Source organism: Perca fluviatilis, chromosome 24, assembly GCF_010015445.1.
Source record: "Perca fluviatilis chromosome 24, GENO_Pfluv_1.0, whole genome shotgun sequence".
Classification (NCBI taxonomy): domain Eukaryota; kingdom Metazoa; phylum Chordata; class Actinopteri; order Perciformes; family Percidae; genus Perca; species Perca fluviatilis.
In genome coordinates this window covers 17,439,826-17,466,442 of record NC_053135.1, presented here as the reverse complement: position 1 = coordinate 17,466,442, position 26,617 = coordinate 17,439,826, and the positions used below count along the sequence as shown (strand labels likewise).

General features: G+C 41.3%; 1 protein-coding gene across 3 annotated transcripts in view; it reads left to right on the top strand.

Annotated features, from left to right (window-relative positions):
• Window positions 1–26,047, top strand: part of nab1b (NGFI-A binding protein 1b (EGR1 binding protein 1)) — a 32,764-nt gene extending 6,717 nt beyond the window's left edge. The window contains exons 2-9 of one of the 3 annotated variants that reach the window (XM_039792981.1): window positions 443–596; window positions 9,760–10,568; window positions 11,528–11,661; window positions 12,194–12,245; window positions 15,493–15,612; window positions 18,039–18,201; window positions 22,780–22,932; window positions 23,762–26,047. In XM_039792981.1, the coding sequence (XP_039648915.1) occupies window positions 9,762–10,568; window positions 11,528–11,661; window positions 12,194–12,245; window positions 15,493–15,612; window positions 18,039–18,201; window positions 22,780–22,932; window positions 23,762–23,838 (1,506 nt within the window). In that variant the 5' untranslated portion in view covers window positions 443–596; window positions 9,760–9,761 and the 3' untranslated portion in view covers window positions 23,839–26,047. Of the gene's footprint in view, window positions 1–36; window positions 597–9,759; window positions 10,569–11,527; window positions 11,662–12,193; window positions 12,246–15,492; window positions 15,613–18,038; window positions 18,202–22,779; window positions 22,933–23,761 lie in introns of those variants that run through there. The other 2 variants (XM_039792980.1, XM_039792983.1) reach the window with 2 other exon arrangements.
• The last annotated feature ends 570 nt before the right edge of the window (window positions 26,048–26,617 follow it).

The window sequence follows — 26,617 nt, the reverse complement described above, 5'->3', positions numbered from 1 at the left end:
GTCACGCTAGCCGGAAGTGCGTGTGCGTACGTGTGACTGCGTGTGGGTTTTGACGGTGGTGAATTAGTGCAGGGGAGTGGAGAGAGACGCTGGGAGAGGACTCAAACACTCACTCACACACACTCACACACACACAGACGCGCACGCACAGACACTCGACACACGCTTGGAGGTAAAGGACGCACCAAAAGACGCAAGAAGGGCTTTCTTTTTCACTGATATTCTGCTCTTTCTCTCTTTCTTTCTCTATCTCTCTTTCTTCTCTCTCTCTCTCTCTCTCTCTCTCTCTCTCTCTCGCTCAACGGCAGGAAAAAGAAAAAGTTTCCAGAAAGAGAGGAAGAGGAGAGGAGTGTCGCTCGGTCGTAGCACGCAGAGACAAGCTCGCGCTCTTTGACTCTTGTCCTGGAAATATTTTTTTAATTTTTAATATTTTTTTTTTTAGATTATTTTTGAATGTTACGCGCCTTGCTGTCCTGGGGGGATTCCGTCTGTGCGGGCTTTCCTTTGCTGCACAAATCCACACGCCAGCCTCTGTGTTGATAAACAGTGACAAGAAGACGGAGAACCGGACCAAAAGGGGGCCAAAAACTCACCAGGTAGGCACAACGCCTTTCATCCTTATTTTGCTTTTTTATATTTTTTTTATTTTTTACTATCCTTAATTCATTTCTATATTTTGCAAAAGACAGCGCCACGTATAACTGCCAGTCATTATAGGAATATTGTAGAAGACGCTTCCAAGTATCATTAGATTAGATTAGGTCGACTTTAATGATCCCAAAAAAGTGGGAAATATCAGTGCTACAGCAGCAAAATACAAGACACACAGCACACATACAGAATATACAGGACCTAATACATAGGATAGAATGCAACAACAACTATTCAAATACAAAGGAAAGAATGTACAAACGCATATGCAAATGTACAACTAGCCTACTTAAATAGTATTTATATGGGATTGTCTGTAGAACGCTGTGTAGGAACATCACATTGCAAGATTACTGAGCATCATAATCTGCACATGCTTTAAGTCTATTGGAAAACTGAGAGATGAAAATACATCTTACGTGGAATATTGTAGGATTTTAAAGTTGACTGTGGCATTGCCAGAGAACTAGTTATCACAGGGATATTGTAGGGGATTATGATGTGAATAGTTTGTGCGTCACTTTTGTTATTTTTTAAACTGCTGTGTAGGGCTTTTTTTTTTCTCTCTCATAATTGTACTAAATATGATGTTAAGATGATTTCAAGGGACACGTGTATGAAGTCAGGGGGACATTGATGGTTATTACTCCACAATAAATCACCAGTCATAGTGAAATCAAAGTATCCCTCACTTTTAGAAAGCCCTGGTCTGCTGCGTGGCACTTCACCTGGAAAACTACACAGCAGCTCGTGTGTGCGCGTGCGTGTGTGTGTGTGTGTGTGTGTGTGTGTGTGAGTGCCATTGCCATTGTGCCCGGCGCACGCTTCACTTCTCAAGGTGAAAAGCCAAACTCGCCAAACTCGCTTTTTGTGAAGCAGGACTCAATTAGAGCCTGCCATTCACAGCCGCCTATTACTCCCACACACACACACACACACACACATACGCACGCACGCACACGTCTGCTGTGATAAAAAACTGAAGTAAGATATCAGTCTTGAGAGTGTTTGTGCAGACGGCTGTTGAACAGAAAGACTGGCGATAAAGCTTTATCAAAGCTATGTTCTTAGTGGAGTAAATAAATCCAGGTTATCTAAGGAAGAGGTTGAAATCATAGGCAACTGGGCTTGGGTTAAAGGTGCATCCGAGAGACTTCTTCTTCAGTTCTGACTGAACTGTAGGTAAACCCAGCTATTTAAAATGAACTAAACCCCTGTTTGGGTCGTTGTCAAGATGGTCGATGAGTCCGCAGGTCCTGTTTGCAGAAAACTACAGCGTGGCGGTGCCGCGGGATTACTTTATTCTCCAGACACACCGTTTGTCTCGGACAGACACGCAGTAGTTCACACACTGCAGCCAAATATAGTTCTTCAATTCACACATTTGTGCTTTACCGTGAAAAACCAGCAGACAACACCTTTTACAGTGTGACAAGAGTGGCAACCTCTGTTAGCTGCATTGTTGTATTTTAGGGCTGCATCTAACAGCTGCTTATTTATACTTATATTTTATTGTTTTGTCTATAAATTGTCGTAAAAAAAATAATAATGTTGAATTATATTCTGAAAGAGCCCAAGGTGAAACATTTATCTATCTCATTGTATACTGACCAACAGTCCAAAACACAAAAATATTAAATTTACTGTAATTTATGTCAATGAAAAGCATCAAATCCTAATTTCGAACCCTTGTGTTGTCCTCAGGACAAGTTTGACCTGTTTTCAAAAAATAAATAAAAAAGTTTAAATGGTTTCATAACAGTATCCTGACTAAACTTTGACATTTAGCCATCCGTGTTCCACTCATTGTCCTCTAATCAGAACTATTAGGCAAGATAATTCATAATTTCAGCTTTTTTTAACAAAACAATTAGGTATAATTTCACATAAATGAGGTTTTTTGACCAATGTATTATTAAACCAACACAAGTTGGTGTTAGTGGTGCATATAAGTGACCAAATCGTTTGAAAAAAGTGTCAAAAGCATTGAAAAATGCAGAAAAAAATATTTTTTTTTTCCCGACCTAGAGCATCAAAAAGTTACGCCAAAGGTCCCGACCTAGAGCGTCAAAAAGTGATACCAAAGGTCCCGACCCAAGCGCGTCTAAATATGATGCCAAAGGTCCCGACCCAGAGCATCAAAAAGTGACACCAAAGGTCCCGACCCAGAGCGTCAAAAAGTGACACCAAAGGTCCCGACCCAGAGCGTCAAAAAGTGACACCAAAGCTCCCGACCCAAGCACGTCTAAATATGACGCCAAAGGATACTTTTTGCCTTAATAACAAACGCCAAAGGCACCTGGACCAAGCATCGCTTTTTGGCACGATGGGAGTGAGAATGTGTTGTCTTTTAACGTTGTGAAATGGTTGCAGTTTGGTTAGGTTTATGCACAAAAACGACTTGGTTATGTTTAGAAAAAGAACGCGCTTTGAGTTCAAATCAGACGCTATTTTACTTCCTGAAGGTTTTCGGAGGTTAGGGGTTAGGATGTGACATTCATAAAGTAAAAAAAAATAAACTTTACATACAAAACATGATAACAATGCATCCTGTTTTATATGTTAATATATCTATGAAACTACCCAACGGTAGATAAAATAGTTTAAATCAGCTCCACCGCAACCACCAACAACAACTACAACAGTAAAATGCTCATTTACAGCAATTAATTTATCACTAATAATCCAATATATAATGGTTAGATTATTCAGCATTATTTGTACTTCCACATACATTTTGCTGATATTACTTTTACTTTTAACGGACTATTTTTACAGAGTGGTATCGATACTCTTTAATTAAGTAAAGGATCTGAATACTTCTTACACCTTAGTATACCATCCGTGATATTTGTTAGATTCCCAAGATAAATAATTGGTATTTTCTTTAACTCAAATCCTGAACTTTAAAGGCATAATTAACCCAAATTCGTGGGGATCAACGCCAATACCCCGCCAAAGATATTAACTATCGTCCTATTCAGAGTGACAGATATCATTTAGATTTTCCCAAATATGATTCTTCTTATTGATTCCTTTTCTTATCCGGTGAATAGTCCCAACTTTTGTCACTTTATTTGAATTCCAAATAAGTTTTAAATAGTTTATTATATATATATATATATATAGTGCATAAGACAACAGTCTTTCTGTCGACCATGCACTTGTTGTCCTCCCGGGTCCAAATTGAAAACCACTTTTTTTATGTTTGTTGCTTTTTTTCCACTACCGCCACTAGTTTTACACCTATGCTTGGAATTCATTTTCAATAAACCTCATTCATATGAAATTATATCTAATTTTTTATTTAAAAAAAAGGTGAAATTCTATGATGATATTATTTTGACTACCTGGACAACCTGGACCCTATTATCCTATGTGTTTGTGTGTAAGTGACTGACAGAAACAACAGTCTTTGACACTGGTCCAGTGTTAAGCGTGAATGCTGTAACCGGCAGCCACAGACCAGGCTGCAATGTAACCCTATGGGGCAAATGTTCAGCGACTACTAGCCACTGACAGGCTTAAATTATTATTATATCATTATAGATATATATATATATATATTAAGGATCCCTTCAGAGATAGACCTTAAAAACCTCTAAGATACCTTTCTGTTTAACCAGAAACAGCTTTAAAGTCGCTATCCCTGAACCCACCAGACATATTTTCACATGTAAATCTGTAAACTATGTGTTTATTTCAACCCAAACTAGAGTTATGATGGGTGGAAAGACGACCCAAACCGTCTTTTTATAGATTTTCGACTTTAAATGAAGTGTGTTTTATGATGCTAAAATTCCTGTTTATTTACATGGAGTCTGGTAAGTTTAGCGAATGCAATTTCTCGGATGTTATTATGTTTAAAATAAGGATCTTACTCTTTAAGAGAAAGGCGGACCTCCTTAGAAATCCTTTCCATATTGTTGTCAGACACTTAGAATAATAATCTGAGTCTGTCAGCGGCAAAACATACATTGCAGCCTCTTGCGATAACGATATATATTGCGATATATAAATTATAATAGAACCATTTCAGACCAGGTTACAAAGACCCTAAGGAAAATCTAACTGCTAAATGTATTTTTATTTTTTTTTAAAGAGAAAGAAACAGAGTATGTAGTTTTGAGAACATTTATTGTTCAAAACTGTAATTATACAACATAATGTTGCAGATGAATAAAATTCAAGTACACTAGTTGCAGAGACTTTGACAAAGAAAAAGCTTAAAGTATTGGGTGTCTTCTCTTTAGTGCAAACCATTCTAAAAGGCACTACACTTAGTAAGTTTAAGTCCTTGGTTCTTAAATGCCACCCCAGATGCAGAGAACAGGAAAAACTGGTGTCTGTTTAGTTAAGGAACAGACACTGTACTGGAAATACTTTCAGTATTAGGCAAAGATGCACAGATACTTTAAATAAAAACATATTTCAAACAAAGTTTCTTACCTGCAGCCTAATGTAACACATTTGAGAGCGCGCACGCACACACACACACACACACACACACACACACACACACACACACACACACACACACACACACACACACACACACACACACAGAGTCGGGACTTTTCCCGGTGGGCCGGTCTGATAATAGTTATACATTGCAAGTTGTTAGCATCACCATCCGGCGGCCTGGCGCCGCTGCCGCTGCACACACGCGCACATGCACTCACGGCTGTATGTTCAGTGGGGAAGTACGACGTCTGCAAACACCGGCTGCCAAGATTCCAACGGTCCGTTATATAGTGAACGGTCAGGCTGGTGAAAGGCTCCGTGGTACGGCTCGACCACAGCTCCGTTGAAGCGGCTTAAATCCAAACCAAGTCCAAATAATGGATGTTGCACCGGTCTTTTTCACCAGCTCCTTTTTCACCAGCTCATGTTCACTCAAGATGACGATGACGCGTTGCAGCTCGTGGCTCTAAACTTCGCAGGTAGATTGTGTCAACATGATTGTTTATCGCGATAGTGCAATATAATTTTGCAATTATGTATCGTTTATATTGCATATCGTCTATATTGCCCATCCCTACTTTAAACTTTTTAAACTTGCCAATAGTATTGTAGGCAACCATGCGTGTTATTTTTGGGCAATTTGGTTAAAAGAAACTCAAATTTGAAAACGGGTCAAATTTGACCTGAGGACAACAGGAGGGTTAAATTATGACCCTTTCCTCTCATACATCATGAAATAAGTTGAATCACGTTTTCCACTCGTTTCTTTTCGCATATCTTGTGCTGCACACGGTGAACTTCCTCTCGCGTGACTTTTTCTTTTACAGCACTCACTCTGGTTTTAAACGTTACGTTTGTGTGTGTGTGTGTGTGTGTGTGTGTGTGTGTGTGTGTGTGTGTGTGTGTGTTGACGCAGGTGATGCAGATAGAACTTCGGCAGGTTGAGCCACAGAAAAAACAGTTGTTCTCCATTAAAACAAAGAGCAGATTTGTGGATCTGATTCAGTGCTGCACAATATACCTTTTTTTTGTTGTTTTTTTTAATCGTCATCGCGATTTTAACCAGGGTTATAAACACATCGCAAAAGGCTGCGACATATCGTGATAGACACTTTAAAATTCGTATTTTTTCAGCGCTGCCTTTTATGTTTAACTCAGTGGTAATTTTGTTCAATAAAAGAACGTTGGAAATGCTTTCCTCTCGTTAGTTTTAAATTCAACGAGCACTTTGTTGTATTGTAGCAGAACACTGAAAGCAGCAGAACTGAGAACACTTCAACATCTGTTGATTTATCGCAAGTAAAATCGTTCGTTATCGCATTTTTTCCTCTTATGCTGCAGCCCTAGTCTGATTTTATTTTTGTCCCCGAGTTCTAGTTATTATTTTTGAGTTACATTTTGAACTAAAGCAAGGATATGATGTAGCAGCAATCCGTGTTTTAACGTCAGATGTCTGTCTAGCTTCGTTTACCTCGAGCACCAATGTGGGGAAACTCAAACTCGAGACTTCCGGCGAGTTCAGCTATGGAGCCGACGTGTTTGTGGGAAATCTCCACCTTGACTTTGCTTTTATACCTCACTTTAAATTTCACTTTTGGCGAGTTTGAAAGAAGCTGTAGCATTATCAACACTATGACAAGAAGAGGCAAGGGAACCTTGAAAAAGGCCCACTCGGAGAGGATTTTGTCAGAGACAACTCAGAGGTGTAGGGGCCAGCCAAGGAGCTGGCGCTGCTATAGCTAGCCCCATGGCTATCGTTACTAGTGCTAAGGCCCCAGCTGCAAGCGACGCTATTTTAGCGGAGATAAATAAGCTGAAAAGTGCAGCGAAGGATTTGATGTTGCAGCGTCTGCGTTTCGTCGTCAGCTGTCTGTCTAGCTTTATTTACCTCGAAGCACCCGTGTGGAAAACTCAGACTCGCAGCCTTCGTTTTAAGACGGTACATGAAGTCGCTCGGTATCACAGAAGCGGCTGTTCTTGCGCTCATTTTCCATTTTGGAGTGCAGATTTGGTTGATTTGAGTCTGCAGTTTGTAGCTGAAAGGAGCGAAAAGAAATGGATTGATGAAATGAATCGCAAAAAAAAGAAAAAGAGCATATATATATATTCAGTAAGTTGCCATCTATACTGTATTCCAGGTGTGTTTACAGGTCCGCTGAGTCACACGTTCATTTCCGTTCCCTCTGCTCAACAGTACGTTGGGTGCTTTACTCTATTCATATTCTAAATGTTGTGTCGTTATTCTATATTTATGTATTTAGCGGCATTTAACAAAACCCCTTTTCTCATACACCTAGCACCTTTTAAACAGAAGAGTTTAAAAGCTAAATGACATTTGAAAAGAGCGTCGGTTGATGTTATCGATACGGACGAGAGAACAAGTTACAAAGGCTGGAAAAAAACCACATCATGGGAGCCGTTGTTTAGTGAATGCTAACTAATTCAAAATAATGTGAAATACGCGCACCCAAGTCTTCCACAAACCAAGGGAAAACACAGATAATGAGCGATTGGTGTGTTAAAAAGGCCAGAGAGTAAATTACATCTACGGTCCCAGCCCTACAAGGTATGAAGTTTTTTTTTCTTTTCTCAGGCAGCAGTTGTCATTTTCCCAACTCTGCCTGCCTGCCTGGCTCTCCGGGCCTATTCTGGGCGAGGCGAGCCCGCCACCTACACATCCTGCAGGGGTGGAGAGAGGCATGTGGTCCTCCCAGCAACCCAGGGCCGGCTGACTGCCACTCCTCTGTTAGCTGGGCCTCCGCAGGGGCCTCGCATGCACATAGGAAGAGTCAAAAAACAAAGCCTCCACTTTGGACTTTCCCTCGAATTATTAAGGTGGCAAGCGACAAGTATTTGACACCGATCCGAGTGTTTCCGTGCTTCGTAGGGCTGGAGAGTGGACGACAGCGAATAGAAATACTAATCTGGATGTGCAGTGCCTGATAGGGTACTGGTGCAATATTTTATATATATATATATGTTATGTTATATTTGATATGGTATTACGCAATTGGGCATTGTGCAATACAGAAGTTATTGACCACAGCATGAGTTAACGGGAAATGTGCAATCATTATCAAAATGAAGGAATTTCCAAATTTTCGAGGACATAGAATAACATAGGGCTGCACGGTATGAGGAAAATATGCAATATGCGATAACGTTGTTGAATGTCAGTCACGATAGGTATAAGAAATACAAAATGAGCGTCGTAAACAGGCAGCTATGTAATCTTTAACCCGTGCACCTACAGAGGGTCGTTTTGTGTCTTTATCCCCACACATGAAACGGGAATATTTTCGAGGTGAAACACCTGAAAGGATGTAGATTAACAAAACAGAGTTAAAGCAGAAATGTGAAAATTCCTGCCTTTTACCATTTATTCCAACAACAAAAAAAAGCAAGCCTCTCCTGGCATTCTTGATCAAATTGAACACATTCACACACCTGCTGAAGCCTGATAAATTGCAGTCACAAGCCCGCCAAGAAGAATATGTACAGTCCAAATATAAATCATGTACACGCTTCATAGAAGCATGCCTCCGTGTCAGTTTAGAGGGCCGCGGAATCCGGTTGTGAGTGGAGCAATCATTTTGATTTGAAATGTTGTTTATTTATGCCGAAACAAAAAAACAGCAAACACATCTTCCTTTTTTTAAGAATGACTTCAGTGCTTAACTCCAAGTCTTCCAGAGTCGCGGCCAAAGCTGATTCCAAAGACCGCTATCCGCCAGCAGCAGCCATCTTTAGTTTCAAGTAGCAGGGAATTCACGCTGAACTGTCGCAACTCTGCCGTCCTTATGTTAAGCCCCGCCCACCGACTCTATACACGATGTGATTGGCCTGACCAGAATTTGGTTTTTCCAGCTCGCAAGCCAACGGAGAGTTGCTAGACTGACCCTGTCAGACTGACCTCCCGCTAGGGTGCGTCTAGATTCCTAGGCTACTTCTCATCTAACTATCTGCAAGAAAGTAAAGAAAAGTATTCCCCCAAAATGTCAAATATCACACACAGAGCTGTAAAAATTCCAAATTTTGCCGTACAATTTATTGTCTCGGAAATAATTGCGATTAACAATATTATGGTCTCCTTCAGTCAAAATCTTGTGACCCAGATAAGGTAGTAACACAAACACACAGCCTACGAAGTAAACAACGCCTCTTTATTATCATAAAACATGTTTTCTAACTTAAGGTCTTAAGGCGTATGACTGGTAATCGTTGATTGTGTTTAGATATGCCAAATAGTAATTATACAAGCGGTTACTGGTCGGACTATATATTTGTATATTTTTTTTTTTTTTTTTCGTATATACTACATCATCTGGGTCACATGACCGCAACATATAACCAAAAGATGTATCCTGGGATTCATTCAGAATTATAATTTGTATAAAAAAGTAAAACATAAAAAAAATTCTTAAATTTGACTGAACCTGAGACAATTGTATTGTTAATCGCAATTATTTCTGAGACAGTTTATTGTACAGCAACATTTTGAATAGTTACAGCTCTACGATTATGTCCAAAAAATTGACAATTAGACAATCATGTAATAATTGATACAGGCCTAATCACACAACACGCATCCTCTGCAAATCTGTACACGTATTAACCCGTTGTGTGTCCCCCCCCCCCCTTCAGGTATGGCGGCGGTGTTGCCGAGAACCCTGGGTGAGCTGCAGCTCTACCGCATCCTGCAGCGAGCCAACCTGCTCTACTACTACGAGGCCTTCATCCAGCAGGGCGGCGACGACGTGCAGCAGCTGTGCGAGGCCGGCGAGGAGGAGTTCCTGGAGATCATGGCGCTCGTCGGCATGGCCAGCAAGCCGCTGCACGTGCGGCGCCTGCAGAAGGCGCTGCGCGACTGGGTCACCAACCCGGCTGTCTTCAACCAGCCGCTCACCTCGCTGCCTGTCTGCAGCATCCCCGTCTACAAGCTGCCCGAGGGCTCGCCCACGCTGCTCGGGGCCCAGGACCGATCCAACACCGCCAGCGTCAAGATGCCAAAAGCCGTGGCCGCAACCGCCGCCTGCTCCGACCCAGGGAAGCTGGACGTGGCGCGGGACAAAGTGTCGGCCGGGTCGCCCCTGCAGGGCGGCAGCGAGGCTCGATTCTGGTCGGGCCACAGCAACGACAGCGAGCACAGCCTGTCGCCGTCGGACCTCGGCTCCCCGTCCTCACCGAGAGACGCGCTGGAGGCTCTGGACGCCGCGGCGGTCCAGTCGGTCCTGGAGTGCGTGGACCGGATGGCGCCGGGGCTTCCCAAGACGGACTTAGCCGAGGTCAAAGAGCAGCTGAAGAACAACAAGAAGCTGGCGAAGATGATCGGACACATCTTCGAAATGAGCGACGACGAGCCGCGGCGGGAAGAGGAGATCCGAAAATACAGCGCCATCTACGGACGCTTTGACTCCAAGAGGAGGGACGGAAAACACCTGACGCTGCACGAGGTTGTCCACAAAAGACTAATCGCCACCCCGCTGCTGGTTATCACGGGCTTAGAGCTGTAACAATTCCACATTTTGTCGTACAATTAATTGTCTCAGAAATAATTGCGATTAACAATACAATTTTCTCTTTCAGTCAAATAAATAAAACAAACATCTATTCATTTATTACTTTTTTAAACAAATTAAAGTTGTAAATGAATCCCAGGATACATCTTTTGGTTATATATCACTGTTATGTGACCCAGATAATGTTATAACCCAAATACACGTAGTAACCAACGCCCAGGGATTCCCCCAGAAAAGTGGTTTAGCCCGTTTGGCCAGTGTCTTTTTTTCCGAAGATGGCAGCATTAATGTAGCGCCAAATAGTTTCTGGATGACAAAATAAATGGCCGGAATCCCGAAATTGAGAATTTAAAAAGCTATAAAACAGATTCCGTAGGGCCGCACTTTAAGTCAGTGCTAAAAGCTAACTTGAGATTTGAAAATATGAATACATCTAAGTTTACAACTGAGCCGCCCCACTCTAACTGTAGTTTAAAAAACGTCTTAAAAATACATACAAAATTATTTCCTTTGGCCTTGTGGAGGTGTGGGGAGGGGGGGCAACTTAGGCCCGGTGGGCCACCAGGCTTACAATACACTGGAGGAAACCCTCTTTATTCAGCGCCTCTTTATTATCTGAAACATTTTTTCTAACTTTTCTAACAATTTGGCATATCTAAACAACAGAATAAAAAACAGTAAAAGAGCAATGATCAGATGGATTGCATGGACCTATAACGCCTACCAGAGGGTAACAGTTAACAAAGAAACTGCGATTATGTAAAAAAGAATTGACAATTATGTGATAATTGTTACAGGCCTAGTCACGTACTTGATGAGTGAATTTTCTCCCAATGGATTTGCTTGAGGTTTACGCATTTATGTCTACCTGTGTGTGTGTGTGTGATGTGTAGCTGACGGTGAACGAGGCGGCGGCACAGCTCTGCATGAGGGACATGGCTCTGCTGACGCGCCGGGACGAGCTGTTCGGACTCGCCCGCCAGATTTCCAGAGAGGTCACTTACAAGTACACCTACCGCACCAGCAAGTGAGTAACACTGCTTCCACCTTATCGCTCATATCTGCTGGTTGAATGGAACCAAGTACATTTACTCCAGTACTGTACCTAAAGCTTTAGTGTGTAACCTTTTTGATATTTTTTTGGCTGTTACATTCGAGTCATTGCCAAAGGAGTTGCTACAAAAGCTAATTAAGACTATCAGCTGCACACAACTCTCTCTCTGTATTTCTCAGTATGACTATGTTCAGTACGACTTTACACATTAGGGTTCCTGCACACAGAACACATGTAGTTTATAAAATCTGATGTTTAATTCTAAAGTAAACTAGCCAGCAATATAACGGCCTACAGGTCCACCTGAGATGATTAGACCATTAAACACACAACTGGTTGGATCCTTTGCCCTTTCTGAAATGGGAGGATTTTTTACTTTTTACTTTTACTTCACAAGAAATGTTTCCAGCTGTGGTGTCGGAACAGGAGGGCTGATTTGAGATTAACCATCCATTAGCTGGTACGTATAAAGTGTTAAAGTGCATTTCCTGATGTTTCTGTGCAGGTCTCGCTGCGGAGACCGAGACGAGCCGTCCCCTAAAAGGATTAAAACAGAGGTAAGGTCAGCAGTGGCTCACTGCAATTTGATTTATTTATTTGACTGGGACAATGCACAGCTCCTTAGAAGTACCAGAGTTAGCTATAAGCTCATTTTCATCCGTAGACCCTGGGCAGGAAACAGAGAATAACATCTCTGTCAGATGGGAAAGCTAACGATTAATCGATTAATCGTTTAGTTGTCTACTATTAACCCTCGTATGGTCTTCCATACCATGGATTGTTGATCTCGTTGTTTGGTTCACAGTAGCTTATAAATGATCCCCCAGTTCTGCGTTATGTCGTCTTAGCCAACTACATTGCAGCTTATTACTAGTTTTACACCTCTTTTTGGAATTTACTTCTTTTTGGAATTTAATTTACATGAAATTATACCTAATTTGTGAGTAATATAAGCAGGAATTATGAATATTTTTTTTACTAATAGCAAAGATCAGAGGAACATGTTTATGGATTATCACACATTTTGACCATGAAAGTAGTGATCATCGTTTTTTATTTTAGCGTTGTAGGGAACCATCCAAGTTCCTTATGGTAAATTTGGTGACGAAAAAACAAGTAAAAATGCTCTGTTTGCAGCTTCTTAAATGTGAATATGTTGTAGTTTCTTCTCTCCTCTGTGACAGTAAACTGTATATCTTTTGGGGACGATTTCCTGACATTTTAAAGAACCAACAACTAAACGATTAATCGAGAATCGACCGATTAATCGGCAATGAAAATAACTGTCAGTTGCAGACCTAACAAAAATTCAACGTTGTAGATAACGTGTAGTGTTATTTTTGTGAGTTTTCTAGTTCCATTCAAAAAAGACAGCTGCCTGGAAACATATAACTGTTCACAGATAGAGAGAGGTGGGGGGGCTTATAACTTGAGAGGGATTTTAAATTTGAAGCAATGGTAGGCTCGGACAAAGCTCAAAAGTGTGTGTATTTCGAATTGCGGGGTTGCTTTTGTGGAATAGTCCGAACGAATCGATCAAACAGAGTACAGAAGTGAGGAAAGAGAGTAACACTGATGTTACTGCTGCTGGATTTTGGATTTTGTTTGTTCTAACCTTATCTTAATAGCTAGATAAAGTCAGACGTAAATGGGAGTAGTATTTCTGTATTTTTTCTTTAAGTTTGATTTATCTTGTTTGACTGATAAGCCCAGGGGCTTCTACCGATCTCTTTTCCAACAGATCGTGGGTTATGTTGAAGTTTTTTCGTTTATACAGTACATTGTTTTCGGACACCCCCCAATACAGTAAAACTGCACATTTTAGAGTGGCCTTTTATTGTGGCCAGCCTAAGGCACACCTGTGCAATGATCATGCTGTCTAATCAGCATCTTGATAAGCCACACCTGTGAGGTGGATGGACTTTCTCGGCAAAGGAGAAGTTTTAGATATTTAATATAAAAATATAAAATGAATCGTTCAAAATAAAGATTTCATCCATTCATTCCTTCATCCATGTGCTGGGTGACTGATGGAGGATCTCTTAAATACCAACAACAGACAATTGACCTCTTTACTTTTGGTCGCTTGTAGTAAATAATGTCGAACAAAGGGTCGAGGCTCACTCATTGGTTAAAATGTGAAAGACACAGTGTTGACAGACGGAGCTCGTCTGTGCACAGGAACAGAACGGACACAGCAGTGGTCTATATCAACAATGACTCTTTTCCGGGATTGCTCCGGTGCCGCCGGAAGATCCGCCGGATGTCCCTCTTTTCGCCTGGATATCCGTCACTTTCCTCTTTCTAAACTCCGGTGGATTGGGTAAATCCAGACAGCTAGCTAGACTATCTGTCCAGTATTCGGCAGAATTTCCGGCAGCAACGGAGCAATCCCAGAAAACGTAACGTCGTCGATATTATAGACTATTGCGCGACTAAAACAACTTTTGAACAGAAATGTGCTCCACCAAAACAAGTTCCTTCCTGAAGCTGTTTTGCAGAGGCACCGTCCTTCTGTCAGGCGCTACGCTAAATTGTGATTGGTTTAAAGAAATAAGCCATTAAACCAGAGCACATTTTTTTCCCATCCCGGAATGCTGTGTGGACTAGCCAGACCCTTCCTCCTCCGCAGCGCCGTGGAGGAGGGTCTGGCAATGCGAAAAGTAACAGAGCAGCAACTGCCTTGAGCCGAGTACAAAGCGATCTCTCAGTGCTCATCTGCTGACACACTTGGCTCTGAGAGTTTCTCTTTGAGCTCTGAATGGCTCCTCTCAGTTTGTAAAAAGCCATGATTGAAAACATGTGGTGGCTGCAGGGATTTGTTTTTTCAAACAAGACGAAGAGCCGCAGATGAGCCGACACCTGCTCACAAAAAAAGCTCACAAAGGGGGGGGGGGTCGAATTCCTTCCAAAATTCACTTTCAGGCCGGTCTGTAGAATCAGGAAAAAGTCCCGGAAATTCCAGTTTATTTTGTCAGCTTTATTATCAAAAAGAAATGCAAATCTATTCCTAACCTCACATTATCCTCGTTCATAGTAGTAGTATTTGTAATACTAGTGGTCATAGTTGATTCATTCCGCAATACCTTTTTCAAAATAGTAATTGTACAAGCTTTTCAAACCGATGCGAAAAAAGAGAATGACAAAAATGATGTATATTGTGATATTGGTACATACATATATGCATAAATGAATACATTCAACTAATAATAATAGAGTTAAAACTAGGCACATCAAGATTAAAATGATGAAGAGAACGTAACATGCAATAAACCAATCAGAGGGTCATCTCCCGTTCCCTTTAACAGCCAGGCGCGTTTGGACCTTGGCGCATTGCTATTATGATGGAGGATTTGCACCGTAATATTTTTATTTGTAATCTTTTGCATGTTTGTGTGCTGCATAGTGTGCGCGCGCTGTGCACGAGCCTAGGAGCATTTCACTAATGCTCTCTTAAAATAATAATGAAATGCTGCGGTATTGACTTTAGACCAGGTTTTTGTTGGTCAATGGCGCGATCACTTCCCGCTGCCTCAAGCTAGCAACACGCCCAGAATGCACCTGAACACACCTCCCTGTAAGACCAGCACGCCCAAGGGTGCACGGATGGGCGCAGGTGCATTTGGTATTTAAACGACGCAGGCGCTGGACGGGAAACTGACAACTGCGTCGGTCTTAAACTAGCAAAGACACTTGCGTTGGGCTTTGCGCTGCGCCGGGTGTAAGCCCTCTGTCTGTTTCTCTTATTAAGTGTTTAACACGGGGGGAAAAAACTAATCGGAACGTCTTTTCCGACACCTTCAGGAGAATTTCTTCGACATCCAGGAGGCGCTGCAGGCCATCCACATGAGGCAGGAGATGCTGCGGGAGCAGCTGGCCTGCGCCAAGTCCAAGGGGGAAGAAACCGTCGGACGAAATCTGCAGGTAGGCAGACTCCGATTCTCCGCTGGGCGCGTCTGTGCTGCATTTCCGTCTGCGTTCCGGGTTTGTTCCGGCCGTTCGCAACGCGCCGTACCACACCGGAGTCTCAGAAGCGGAGCGTCTTGCTGCCCGACCAACAGATTCTATCGTCTCTACAAGTACTTTACCGAACAATGGCCTGTTTATTAAGCTAGGATCCACCTTCCACTCCAGGCACTCCTACAGTTAAACCCCAATGCTTCTCTTCTCCAACGCATGCCGGTCCGATTTGTGCCCGACTTGATCCCGACTCGCTCTGACACGTGGGGAATATAACCTCACGAGATCAAGGCGGCCGCAGGTTTGAGACGCAGGCAGCGCAGGTGCTCACCACCGAACGGCAAGACCCAGGGGCATGATGGGAATCCCCGATTGGTTCAGAAGCGACTCAACGTGATCACGTTTAAATCAACTTCTTACTGTTTTTGAATTGGGTGGGGATTTGAATTGCTATTTGTCTGATTTAATGGCTTCATGTGTACAGAACACATGTTGTGTGGCTGATAGTTAAAGTGTAGAAATCAGAAAGACTAAATGTGTTGTGATTACCGATCATCTACAGTCTGTTGTTTGTTAACATCAGCAACAGAACGGTGCAGAGCATTTTGACAGCTACTCTGTCTTAATAAAAACAACTGGAGACTGTGTACCAGCTGATATATGGGTCTGATAATCTTTCATTAAATCGGGATAGGACCTATGTGAGTGTTTCTGGGACTTCCTGTTCAAACTGAAGGCGGCTCGTAACGGCTGGAAGCTGTCCGACTCGACCGCAGCTTTTTGTCTCCGCCCACTGCTGCTGCCACCGCCTGCTCTCGTCCACTTTACAGGTGAGGCGCAGCTCATCTCGTCTACGCGGAACCATAAATCCCCCTTAATGCTGACACAATTATACGCCATCTGCCGGCTTTTCTCCCTGCGACAGACACAGCTACACATTTCCATATCAGCAGATGTTTGTGGCCGCAGCAGGATCCAGTTTGAACCCAGTGATGTTCTTTATTGGTTTCCAGTGCCTCCGCCGCTGCGGCTTGTTCCTAATTAGAGCCGGAGTGTAGGAGGAGGAGAGACTTTATGATAACTCATTACTGAGAAAAACACATGCTCCTTCACTTCGCCAGTGTGTGAACATACGTCTCTACACATGTGATTTCTCAGCAGAAGAAGAAGAGATGTCATGGCTGAAAAAGCGGCGCTCAGGAGCCTTTAGCTTTTGTTATTGATGCAAAAAGTCTCCTTTAGCGTCATATTTAGACGCTCTGGGTCAGGACGTACGTATAACTGACATGCGTCACAAGAACAAGAGAGTTAGGTTTAGGAAAAGATCGTTGGTGGGGTTAAAAAATGTACATTTCAGTGACACGCAGGACAAGAACGGGACATGAACCCTGGTCTCCTGGGTGTTGTTTGACCCATCCACCCCCCCGAACTAACCTTCTTATGCAGATTTTTGGTCTTTCATACTACTCTCTACCGTTGTCTCTCTTAATACTACGTCATCTTACAGTGGAGCTGCTGCTCTGCCCGGTGCGTTCCATACAGACGCTGAAGGGTGTTCTTGCGTTGGTAATACTTTTAAGAACATGTTCCCGATGATGCTTCCATTACTTTTACCTAAGCAACATTTTCAGTGCAGGACTTTTACTTGTAACAGAGTATGGAGTGTGGAATAGGGCTCCACAATTAATCGCAATTTTATCGAGATCGCAATATGGACTAGTGCAATATCCAAACTTTGAATTTTATATATTTTTCATTGAAAATGAGAATAATTATAAAAAATGTATCATTCCGTCCAATATCGTGAATCTTATCGCAATCGCAGTATCAGTCAACAATCGCAATTAGATATTTTGCTCATATCGTGCAGCCCTGGTGTGGTATTAGTACTTTTTTACTTAAAGGTGCTGTAGGTAGGATTGTGAAGATCCAGGACTGCCAAAAAATGAAATTGAACATCAACAACTTCTCAGTCCCTCTCCCCTTTCCCCCCTTTAATGCCCAAAACGGTCTCCTAAGACCCTCCCCCCACAGGGGAGAATGAATGTATGTGAATGAGCAGTGGTTGACACGCAGTTAGACCCCCCGGCCCTGATCGGTGCATCTGAACAGGGAGCGGTGGCTTTTTGCAAATCGCACTACAGGCTGTAGGTGGTGCCAGAGGAGCCGGATTTTTTGTAAATGACCTGCTTCATGTAGTTCTACTGGAACATAGGGTCACTTTCAGCAAATATGACAGAAAGTTAGTTTTATAAGATTTACCTGCTGCACCTTTTAATTAAAGGATCTGAATAGTTCTTCCAGCACTGTCTGCTTGTGATTTTCCCCGGGGAATGCCACCCCTCATGTAACTGCTGTGATTCTTATCATAGATTGTTTGTGTCCATCAGATGCAGCTGGAGCGTCTGCTGGCCAGGCAGATGGAGATCCTGCAGGACGCCGCCGTCCAGGAGCGCCTCCAGGCTCTGGACTGGAGGATTCCCCCCGCCGCCTTAAAGTACCTCAGCGACGCCCAGAACACCAACGGAGCCGACGCCAGCAGAGACAGCCAAGGTAGGGCGCGAGTGGACGGTGGACAGGAGATGGATTGATTGAAATGTACTTCCAACATAGAGACATAGAGCCCATTTAAGTCCTGCCCCACCGGAGGGGAAAACAGCTCTCCATTGACTTGTATTGCTTCAAGGTTTCCTCCTCGTCAATTCCGTCTGCTAGCAAACAACAGAAACATGCCTAAAAGCTGCTGTGTGGTGATATTCACTACCAACAATGTAAAGAACCCAGAACTTAAGTTTTCATAAGCTGCCAACTCGAAAAAAAAAAAACGTGTTAAAAAGTGGATACATATGTGAGGAATCAGCAGAGAGAATGGGGAGGCATTAAGCTAACGTTATGTCTGACGTTACGTGTGTTAGCTTAACTTACAGACATATAGTTAGCCTAAAACTCACATTTGGATATTTAACTTGGTAACAAAATGCTTTAGCTTAACTTTTTTAACTTAACTGATTCCTCACGTCTGTATCTACTTTAGCGTCTGTATGGAACACATCTGGCAGAGCAGCAGCTCGACCGCAGCGCTGTAAGATGACGTAGTATTAAGAGAGACAACGGAAGAGAGTAGTATGAAAGACTGACAACACAGGACTTTCACCCAAGAGGGCGAGGTTCATGTCCCTGGTCTTGTCCCGCGTGTCACTGAAATGTACATTTTGTAACCCCACCTTACCATCTTTTCCTAAGCCTAGCTGTCCCGTTCTTGTGCCGCATATTAATTAAACATACGTCCCGACCCAGAGCGTTAAAAAGATGCCAAGAGTCCCGACCAAGCGCATCTACAAATAAATATGATGCCAGCTGTGGCTGCAGGAAACAAAAAAAAGGATGGAAGCCACAGCAGGATGTGCATGTACGTGGCTGCGTGGATGGAAAGAACACCTATAGGTGCTGATTTGTCACACCCAGCCGTGGCAGCTGTCACGTCTTATCTCAGAACACAAAAGAAGAAGAGAGGCATGCATCATTATTCAGGATCTTACTTCTCCTCCGGGCCCCATCTTATTTTCATCCCTTTTCCTCCCTCACCCACTCCCGACAGCTCATTATATAGCTGTTCCCACAAATCCCACGATGCACCTGTAATTATCACGCCCACGCCTGTTTACCTCCAGCCAGTTGTTTTTTTTTTTTTTTTTTTTTTTTTTTTCTCTCTTTTCTTTTTTTTTTTTTTTTTTTTTTTTTTTTTTTTTTTTTTTCCTGGAGGGCCTCTCTCTTTTTTTCCTTTCTTCCTTCTCTCTTTTTTTTTTTTTTTTTTCTTCTTTTTTTTTTTTTTTTTTTTTTTTTTTTTTTTTTTTTTTTTTCTCGTTTTTTTTTTTTTTTTCTCTCTCTTTTTTTTTTCTTTTTTTTTTTTTTTTTTCATATTCTTTGCTTTTCATGCACATTGTCTCAACAGAGCAGCTTAACTTATGAAATAAAATGCACTCAAGTACAATATGGGGAAATTATCTTAATTGCAAATTTTTTGACTGATATTGCGATATGATTCACGATATTGGACGGAATGATCATTTTTGTATAATAATTCTCATTTTCACTGAAAAATATTAAAATAAAAAAAAACTTCAAATGGTTATAGTGTGATTTTGACAAGGATCTGTTTTCTTTAGTCTGTAATACAATTTGTAGGCCAGGATGTCTCGGCAGCACCACAATACTTCATTCAGAATGGGTTGACACATATTTTGCCTTTAACAAATATTGCACTAGTCCATATTGCGATTTCGATAAGATTGCGATTAATTGTGCAGCCCTAGTACTCACAGTCACCAAAGATTAAAGAACAGCGGAGGCTGCAGAGCGGAACGCAGATTCCAGGAAACACTCTGGCCAATCAGAGCAGACTGGGCTTTGTCGAGAGGGGGGCTTAAAGAGACAGGCGCTCCTACAGAGCGTCTCATACGGAGGGTGAATACAGGAGCAGCAGCCATGGGCAGTATGAGAAACATAAAGTGTTTTTTGAACATTCAAGCATGTGAAGATGTTGTAGTAGAAACACAAAATTCAAGTATGAACCTGAAAATGCTGTACAATAGTTGCCCTTTAAGTACATTTTCCCGATGATACTTACAGACTTTTACTAAAAGTAACTATTAGTAAGTATTAGGACTTTTACTTGAGTAAAGGATCTGAATACTTCCTCAACTGCTGCATATTAGCTAGTTTGGGATACAAAAAATACAATGATAGACAATGAAGTCTTAAAACTGAAATGAAAGGGAAAGCAAATCTGACATTATTGGTAAAAAGCCATAAAACCAAAGTTGGTTCATCCTCCACCGCTGAGGTAACTCGGGTGATACAGAAAAAGCCGAAAGTGGTTGTGATTTGGAGGAGTCAAAGACTTACCTGAACGCAAATGCATGTTCCATGTGTATGAATGAATATGATTTAAAACCATGGATAGTAAACTTAAAGTGGATATTTGTAACTTTCAGTTTGTGTTGATTCTAGCGGCCACTTTGGACAAAAGTGGTAGTTTTCTTACCACACCTGCTGTCGTAAATGTCTTTTCTTTACGGTGCTGTATTACCCACTGTAGATTACTGAGTTAGCGTTACGGGCAGGTCATATAGTTGCGATGAATATTTTGCTCTGACAGAAAATCATTCATTTACAATAAGAGAATAAGTTACAGATGCATCGTTGCATTTCAAGTGTAGCATATGGTAACTTAGCCTACTGTGGATATATCATGAGCTAAACCGGGTATCACTGTCACTGTGTCACGAGCCAAAGCAATAGGAGTTTATTGTAGCAACCAACCTAATAATAACTTAGATTAATATAGCGCATTTCATGAAACCAAAGGACACTTTACATAAGTACAGGAGGACAAGGGAAAAGAAAATAGTAGGCCAACACAAACACGGACTAAAAGGAATAAAACGTCCTCACTAAATCGAAGTGAGACGTACTTTAATGTCGGCTACTGACATACAACCACATCGTGCAATCTAAAGTTATTTTATGAATGAAATAGACATATTACATACCCAAGGGCAATTCGGTGTTGGTTTTAAATCATTTAGAATCCTGTAATTGTCTCCATTTGTTGTAAGCCCGACCGAAATTGACTCGGGTTTCGCCCATTGTCTTTCACTTTCCATTTTAGCTTCTTTGATTAATTTCCTTTCTTTCTGTGATGGCCCTGCCCCAGTATCAGCCATAACTACAGCAGATAACTTCTAAAATAACATTAAAATACAATCGGGCCAACATAAAGAAATCTCCTGCTACCTTTTACCTGACTGTATAGGCTTTTTCCGGTGTTACAGAGAATTCTGTGACCCTTCAGAATGTGTGCTCTGTTACTCTGTCTACCTGCCATAAATCATGTTGTGACTTTGCGTGAAAAATCGGACCCGGGCAAAGGCATTAATAAAAACTATATAATAATAGCGTTCTTTTCACTGTTAGTCTCATTTTCTGTTACTGGTCATTTATGATCATCACATACAAATTACACACTTTCAGAAACATTAAAACGTTGCATATAGTCACTTTAATAACAATAGGTGAAATGAAGAATATCGGTATTTCGTTACCAAGCACACAGGAAATACAGTAAAACCTTTCTTCTTTTTTTTCTCTCTTTCTCTCTCTCTCTCTCTCTCTCTCTCTCTCTCTCTCTTCTTTTTTTTCTGTATTTCTTTCTTGCTTTCTTGCTCTCAAAAGGAATAAAAGACAAACACAAGGGATCAGCAGCTTGACTTACTTTGTTACCACTGGGAATATTGAACATGTGCTGTAAAACAAAGCCAGTGTTAGATCAACAGCTGGGCTGATTCCCTTCAGTCTAATGATGGTGACTTGGTAAAAAAAAAGAAGAAAAGAAATAAAAAAAAACTACACTGTAGGAAGAGCTGGAACGTGAGCTGAGCACAACGAGAATAACTAATAATTAGAATAATAAGAGCTGTAGCAATTCCAAATTTTGCTGTACAACTAATTGTCTCACAAATAATTGCGATTAACAATATAATTGTCTCTTTCGGACAAATTTAATAATAGTTATTTATTTATTACTTTAAAAAAAATCTAAGTTATAAATGAATCCCAGGATACGTCTTTTAGTTATATATCACTGTCATGGACCCAGATAATGTAATAACACAAATACACAGCCTATGAAGTAAACAACACCTCTTTTGTTCTCTATTTTTTCTAACTGTAGCCCCCTTGTCATTTCTTTTGCTATGAACATGTTTAGGGTCAGGTGCCAACAACCTACAATTAAAATTACCAGTCATACGCCTTAGGACCTTAGCTAATAGCTAATAGGGCAGCATGGTGGGTTTGCACCGGTTTCCCCCACCATCAAAAACATGTACTAGGTTCTCCAGTCAGTACCCTTGATCAAGGCACTGGCTGTAAATGGCTGCCCAATGGGTTAAATGCAGAGAATGAATTTTGCTATGTGTATGTGACAATAAAGTACCTTTACCTTTAATGTTAGCAATTAACTGTGGTTAAACAAATAAAACGGTGATTATGTAAAAGAAATTAACAATCGTGATAATTGTTACAGGCCTAACTGTTTTTTGTGTGTGTTGTCCACGTCTGTCCTCTCAGATGAACGACCAATCAACTTGCGTGTGGTCAGTCAGAACATGCAGGAAGGCGACCTCCCATTGGGCAAGCAGCTAGCCAATGAACTGAAGCGCCATCACAACCACAACCACAACAACAACAGCAACACAGAAGAGACCAAAACATCAGCAACAGGTTAGTGACGTTAAACGTAAATAGCTGGAGTTATTATTCAGGGTTTTACAGTGGTTGGTAGATGGTTGAAGGCATTCATTACACTACACCACAGTACACTACTTTGTACTACATTTTTATATGTTTATATTTCCATTTACACAAGTACATTTACAACATTTGCACACAGGGATTTAAATTAACTATTGTAATCACCAGCCAACATGGCTAGTACATTTTTAAAGTTACCAGCCAATCAGATTTTCCACTAGCCAATTTTTTAACAGCTTATAGTTGCCACTGAGTACATTTAAGCATAAATTTTTCTTTAAAAATATGTGTTTGGGTTGATGGTTGGTAGATAAAATATAAACATTTACATTTACTTTACTCTAGAAAAAAATCTCCTTTTTTTTTAACCTAACTTTACTACTTCATTTCCTCTGGTTTGTTTTGCGCTGTTGCATTCGTTTCCAAGCCAAACACACACCAAACCGTCCAAATTTCTTGCCAGAAAACAGATCAATCTGACTTGCCGGACGATTTAAACAGACTCTTCGCTTCATTCATCACCTGCAAAATTGGCTCGTAACTTTACAATGTTATACCCGCCAAAGTTATTTTTACCGACATTTGGCGGGTTGGTGTGTGTCAAAGCCTTAAATATATATATATTTTTTTTATCTACTGTGTATGTAAAAGCAATGAGCTACATTTTGTTACATATGTGCCTGCACATTGTGTCAGTGACAATACAATTGAATTGAATTGTGTTGTGAGTTTCTGCAAGGCTTTGTGCTGCGTTATTAGGCTCTTTGCTGACGATACCGTCCTTTATCTTTGTCTTCAGAAAACGGAACGTCGCAGCGAACGTCCAGCAACCCAGAGAAGAAAACCATCAAGTCAGAGCCGGAAGACTCCACATAGTGCCTCCCGCCTCGCCCTACCACCAACCCCCACTTGCCCCCCCCCCCAATTCATTCTACTCACACTTGACAGTATGCAGTTATTACCCATCAATAGATACTAAGCAAGCACAGCCACAGTAGAGCCTTAACAACCAATGTTGCCTCATGAATAGCATTTTTTTTGTTTGATTTTGTCTTTCTGTTTTGACGGTATTCGCCAAAGCATCTAGAGAGCATGTCAAGAAGCCGTACACGTTAGATGTACATGTAATTTAAGAGTGATCTGTTTGTGTACTTTTTATGTGTCCATGGGTGTTATATTTGTTGCTTTCTTTGCACAGCCAGGTTACAGGCTGTGATGCCGGGGGCTGAGTCTTAACTCAAACGTAGATTCAGAGATGAGATAAAATAATAATAATAATAATAAATTTAATTTATATAGCGCTTTTCACGAACAAAAAGCAGAAATGTTGGCTTTTTTCACTGCACGTCTTCAGCATCTTGGTAACACTTTATGTGACTATCACTACTAGCCAATATTTTTCTTCACTCACTTGGACCTTAAAACTGAAGCTACAGATGCGACCAATATTCAATCTAAAAGTTTCAATTTCAAAATATTTCCAGTGTCCAGTGTTTGTCCCTTTGAAGGCAATATCACCCACTTTGATCGAGACTGAAATATCTTTAAAAAAACATTGGATAGATTGCCATGAAGTTTGGTGCAGGCATTCATGCCCCACAGAGGATAAATCCTAAAGACTGTGGTGATCCTCTGACTTTTAATGTAGCGCCACCTGCAGGTAAACATTTTTATAAAATAACTAGTGAAATATCTCGACATCCGCTCCATGGATTGTCACAAAGTTTAGTACAGCCATACAAAGTATCCAGATGATGTAACCTTATAACTTTGGTGATCCTCTGCCTTTTCATCTATAGCGCCACCATGTGGTTGACATATTTGGTTTAGAGTGAAATATCTCCACAACTATGGAATCGGCACAGAATTTGGTACAGCCATTCATGTCATTCACAACGTGAATTGTACAAATTCGGTGCAGTCATGAAGGCAATGTGCATTTGTCCAATACTTTGGTCAATGACCAAATACCTGTGAGACTAATGCCATTCCCATCAGTCTCAGTGGTGCTAATTACCAATGCTGGCGTGCTAACTAAGATGGTGACCATGGCAAACATAACTAGCTAAACATTGACATTTAGCTTGAAAGCAATGCAAGTACAGCCTCACAGAGATGCTTGACCTTTAGTCTAATCGTAATACATAATACTATATACACAAACCCATATGAATACTTATTGGGGAAAAATATCAAAGATCATCAGCACGTCATAACAACGGGAGATATACAAAGCGTTATCTAATTTTGAGATGTACGGTGGTTGTCTGTAGTTTGCGATTGCTTCCAGAAATGAAAATATGGTTAATGTATGGAATGAGATAAAAGAATATATGAACATATTGGACTCTCTGTCACAATTCAGCCCAGTGTGGGGCAATGTTTCATTTAAACCAGGCAAGCTGGATGCAGGATTCCAGATATGGGCAAAGAAAGTAAAAAGAATACAATAAGAAGATCTTAAAAAAAACTACCAGCAATAGCCAAAGATTTAGCATTTAGCTGGTGGCTTATTGTCATTTCCCTGGCTGTCGCCCCGCATCTTCTGGGCCTCCGTCATTCTCCCGAATCTAACATAGACGTCTGCGTTTGTACTGTAACTCAAAAGGTGTAAAGGTACTGTAGGGAGATTGAGTTAGGATTCAGCCCCTTTAGCAGGTTCGTTTTTCTGCCATACACTTCAAATGAGGAAAAAAACAGGAGAGGTGGGATGAATCCTTCCTTCCTCGCTCTTGTCTTGTGTATATTTATGGAAGGTAATTTAAGAAGAGGATGTATAGGAGCTGTTGTGGAGTAACAGCGGGGGACCTCTGTCATTCGTCTCGGTAGGATGGCTGGGTGGCTGGCATGCCGGAGGCCGAGCTAATTGCTTCATTTCACTTTGTAATTTAGCAAAACACTGCTGTTGAAGCGACACCACGCAAATACAAGGGAGTATTTCAGGAATAGAGACGTGGTTTTTTTTTGTTGTTTTTTAAGCAACGATCCAACAAGCTTTCAGCAGGCCCCGCGGGTCGTCAAATTCCACCCAACACGTAAAACTTCAACTGGAGACAGAATCAAATATTAAGTATTGCAGGTGTGTGGTTTTTCAACAGCAGCAGCAAAAAGCAAAAATTCCTGTAAATAGTACCGTGATAACAAATTGTGCGAGCCTAATCTCTCAACCAGGGTTTTGTGTAACTTTGCTGTAGATTTTTCGGTGTCAATACAGTGTTTATGTGCGTAGAGCAAAAAGGAAAAAAAAGAAAACTTAAGTGTCGTTGAGGAAAAAACACAACCGCGTGAATGTGTCTGGTATATAAAAAATAAAAACACGCTTTACATGATGATAGTGTTGACTAGCCTTAGCTCTTAACAGTGTTTAATCCACCTGTGATGGCCATCAGTGCATATTTCAAAGATGTGTTGTTGCTGTTTAGAGGTAGATACATAGCAAAATAAGTGTCCACTGTGTTTTTATGTGTTCGCCACACTGTGTACTGTAAATACGTCTGGTTTGGTCCACGATGATAATAACCTCCAGACAAGTTGGTCTAACTCTCCTTTCACTCGCACTCCCTGCAGATAGTTTAGTCTCACTCAGTGTAACGGCAGACAAATGCAATATTTATGTAAGTAATAAGTCCTGCATACTATATGGATCCATTATTTT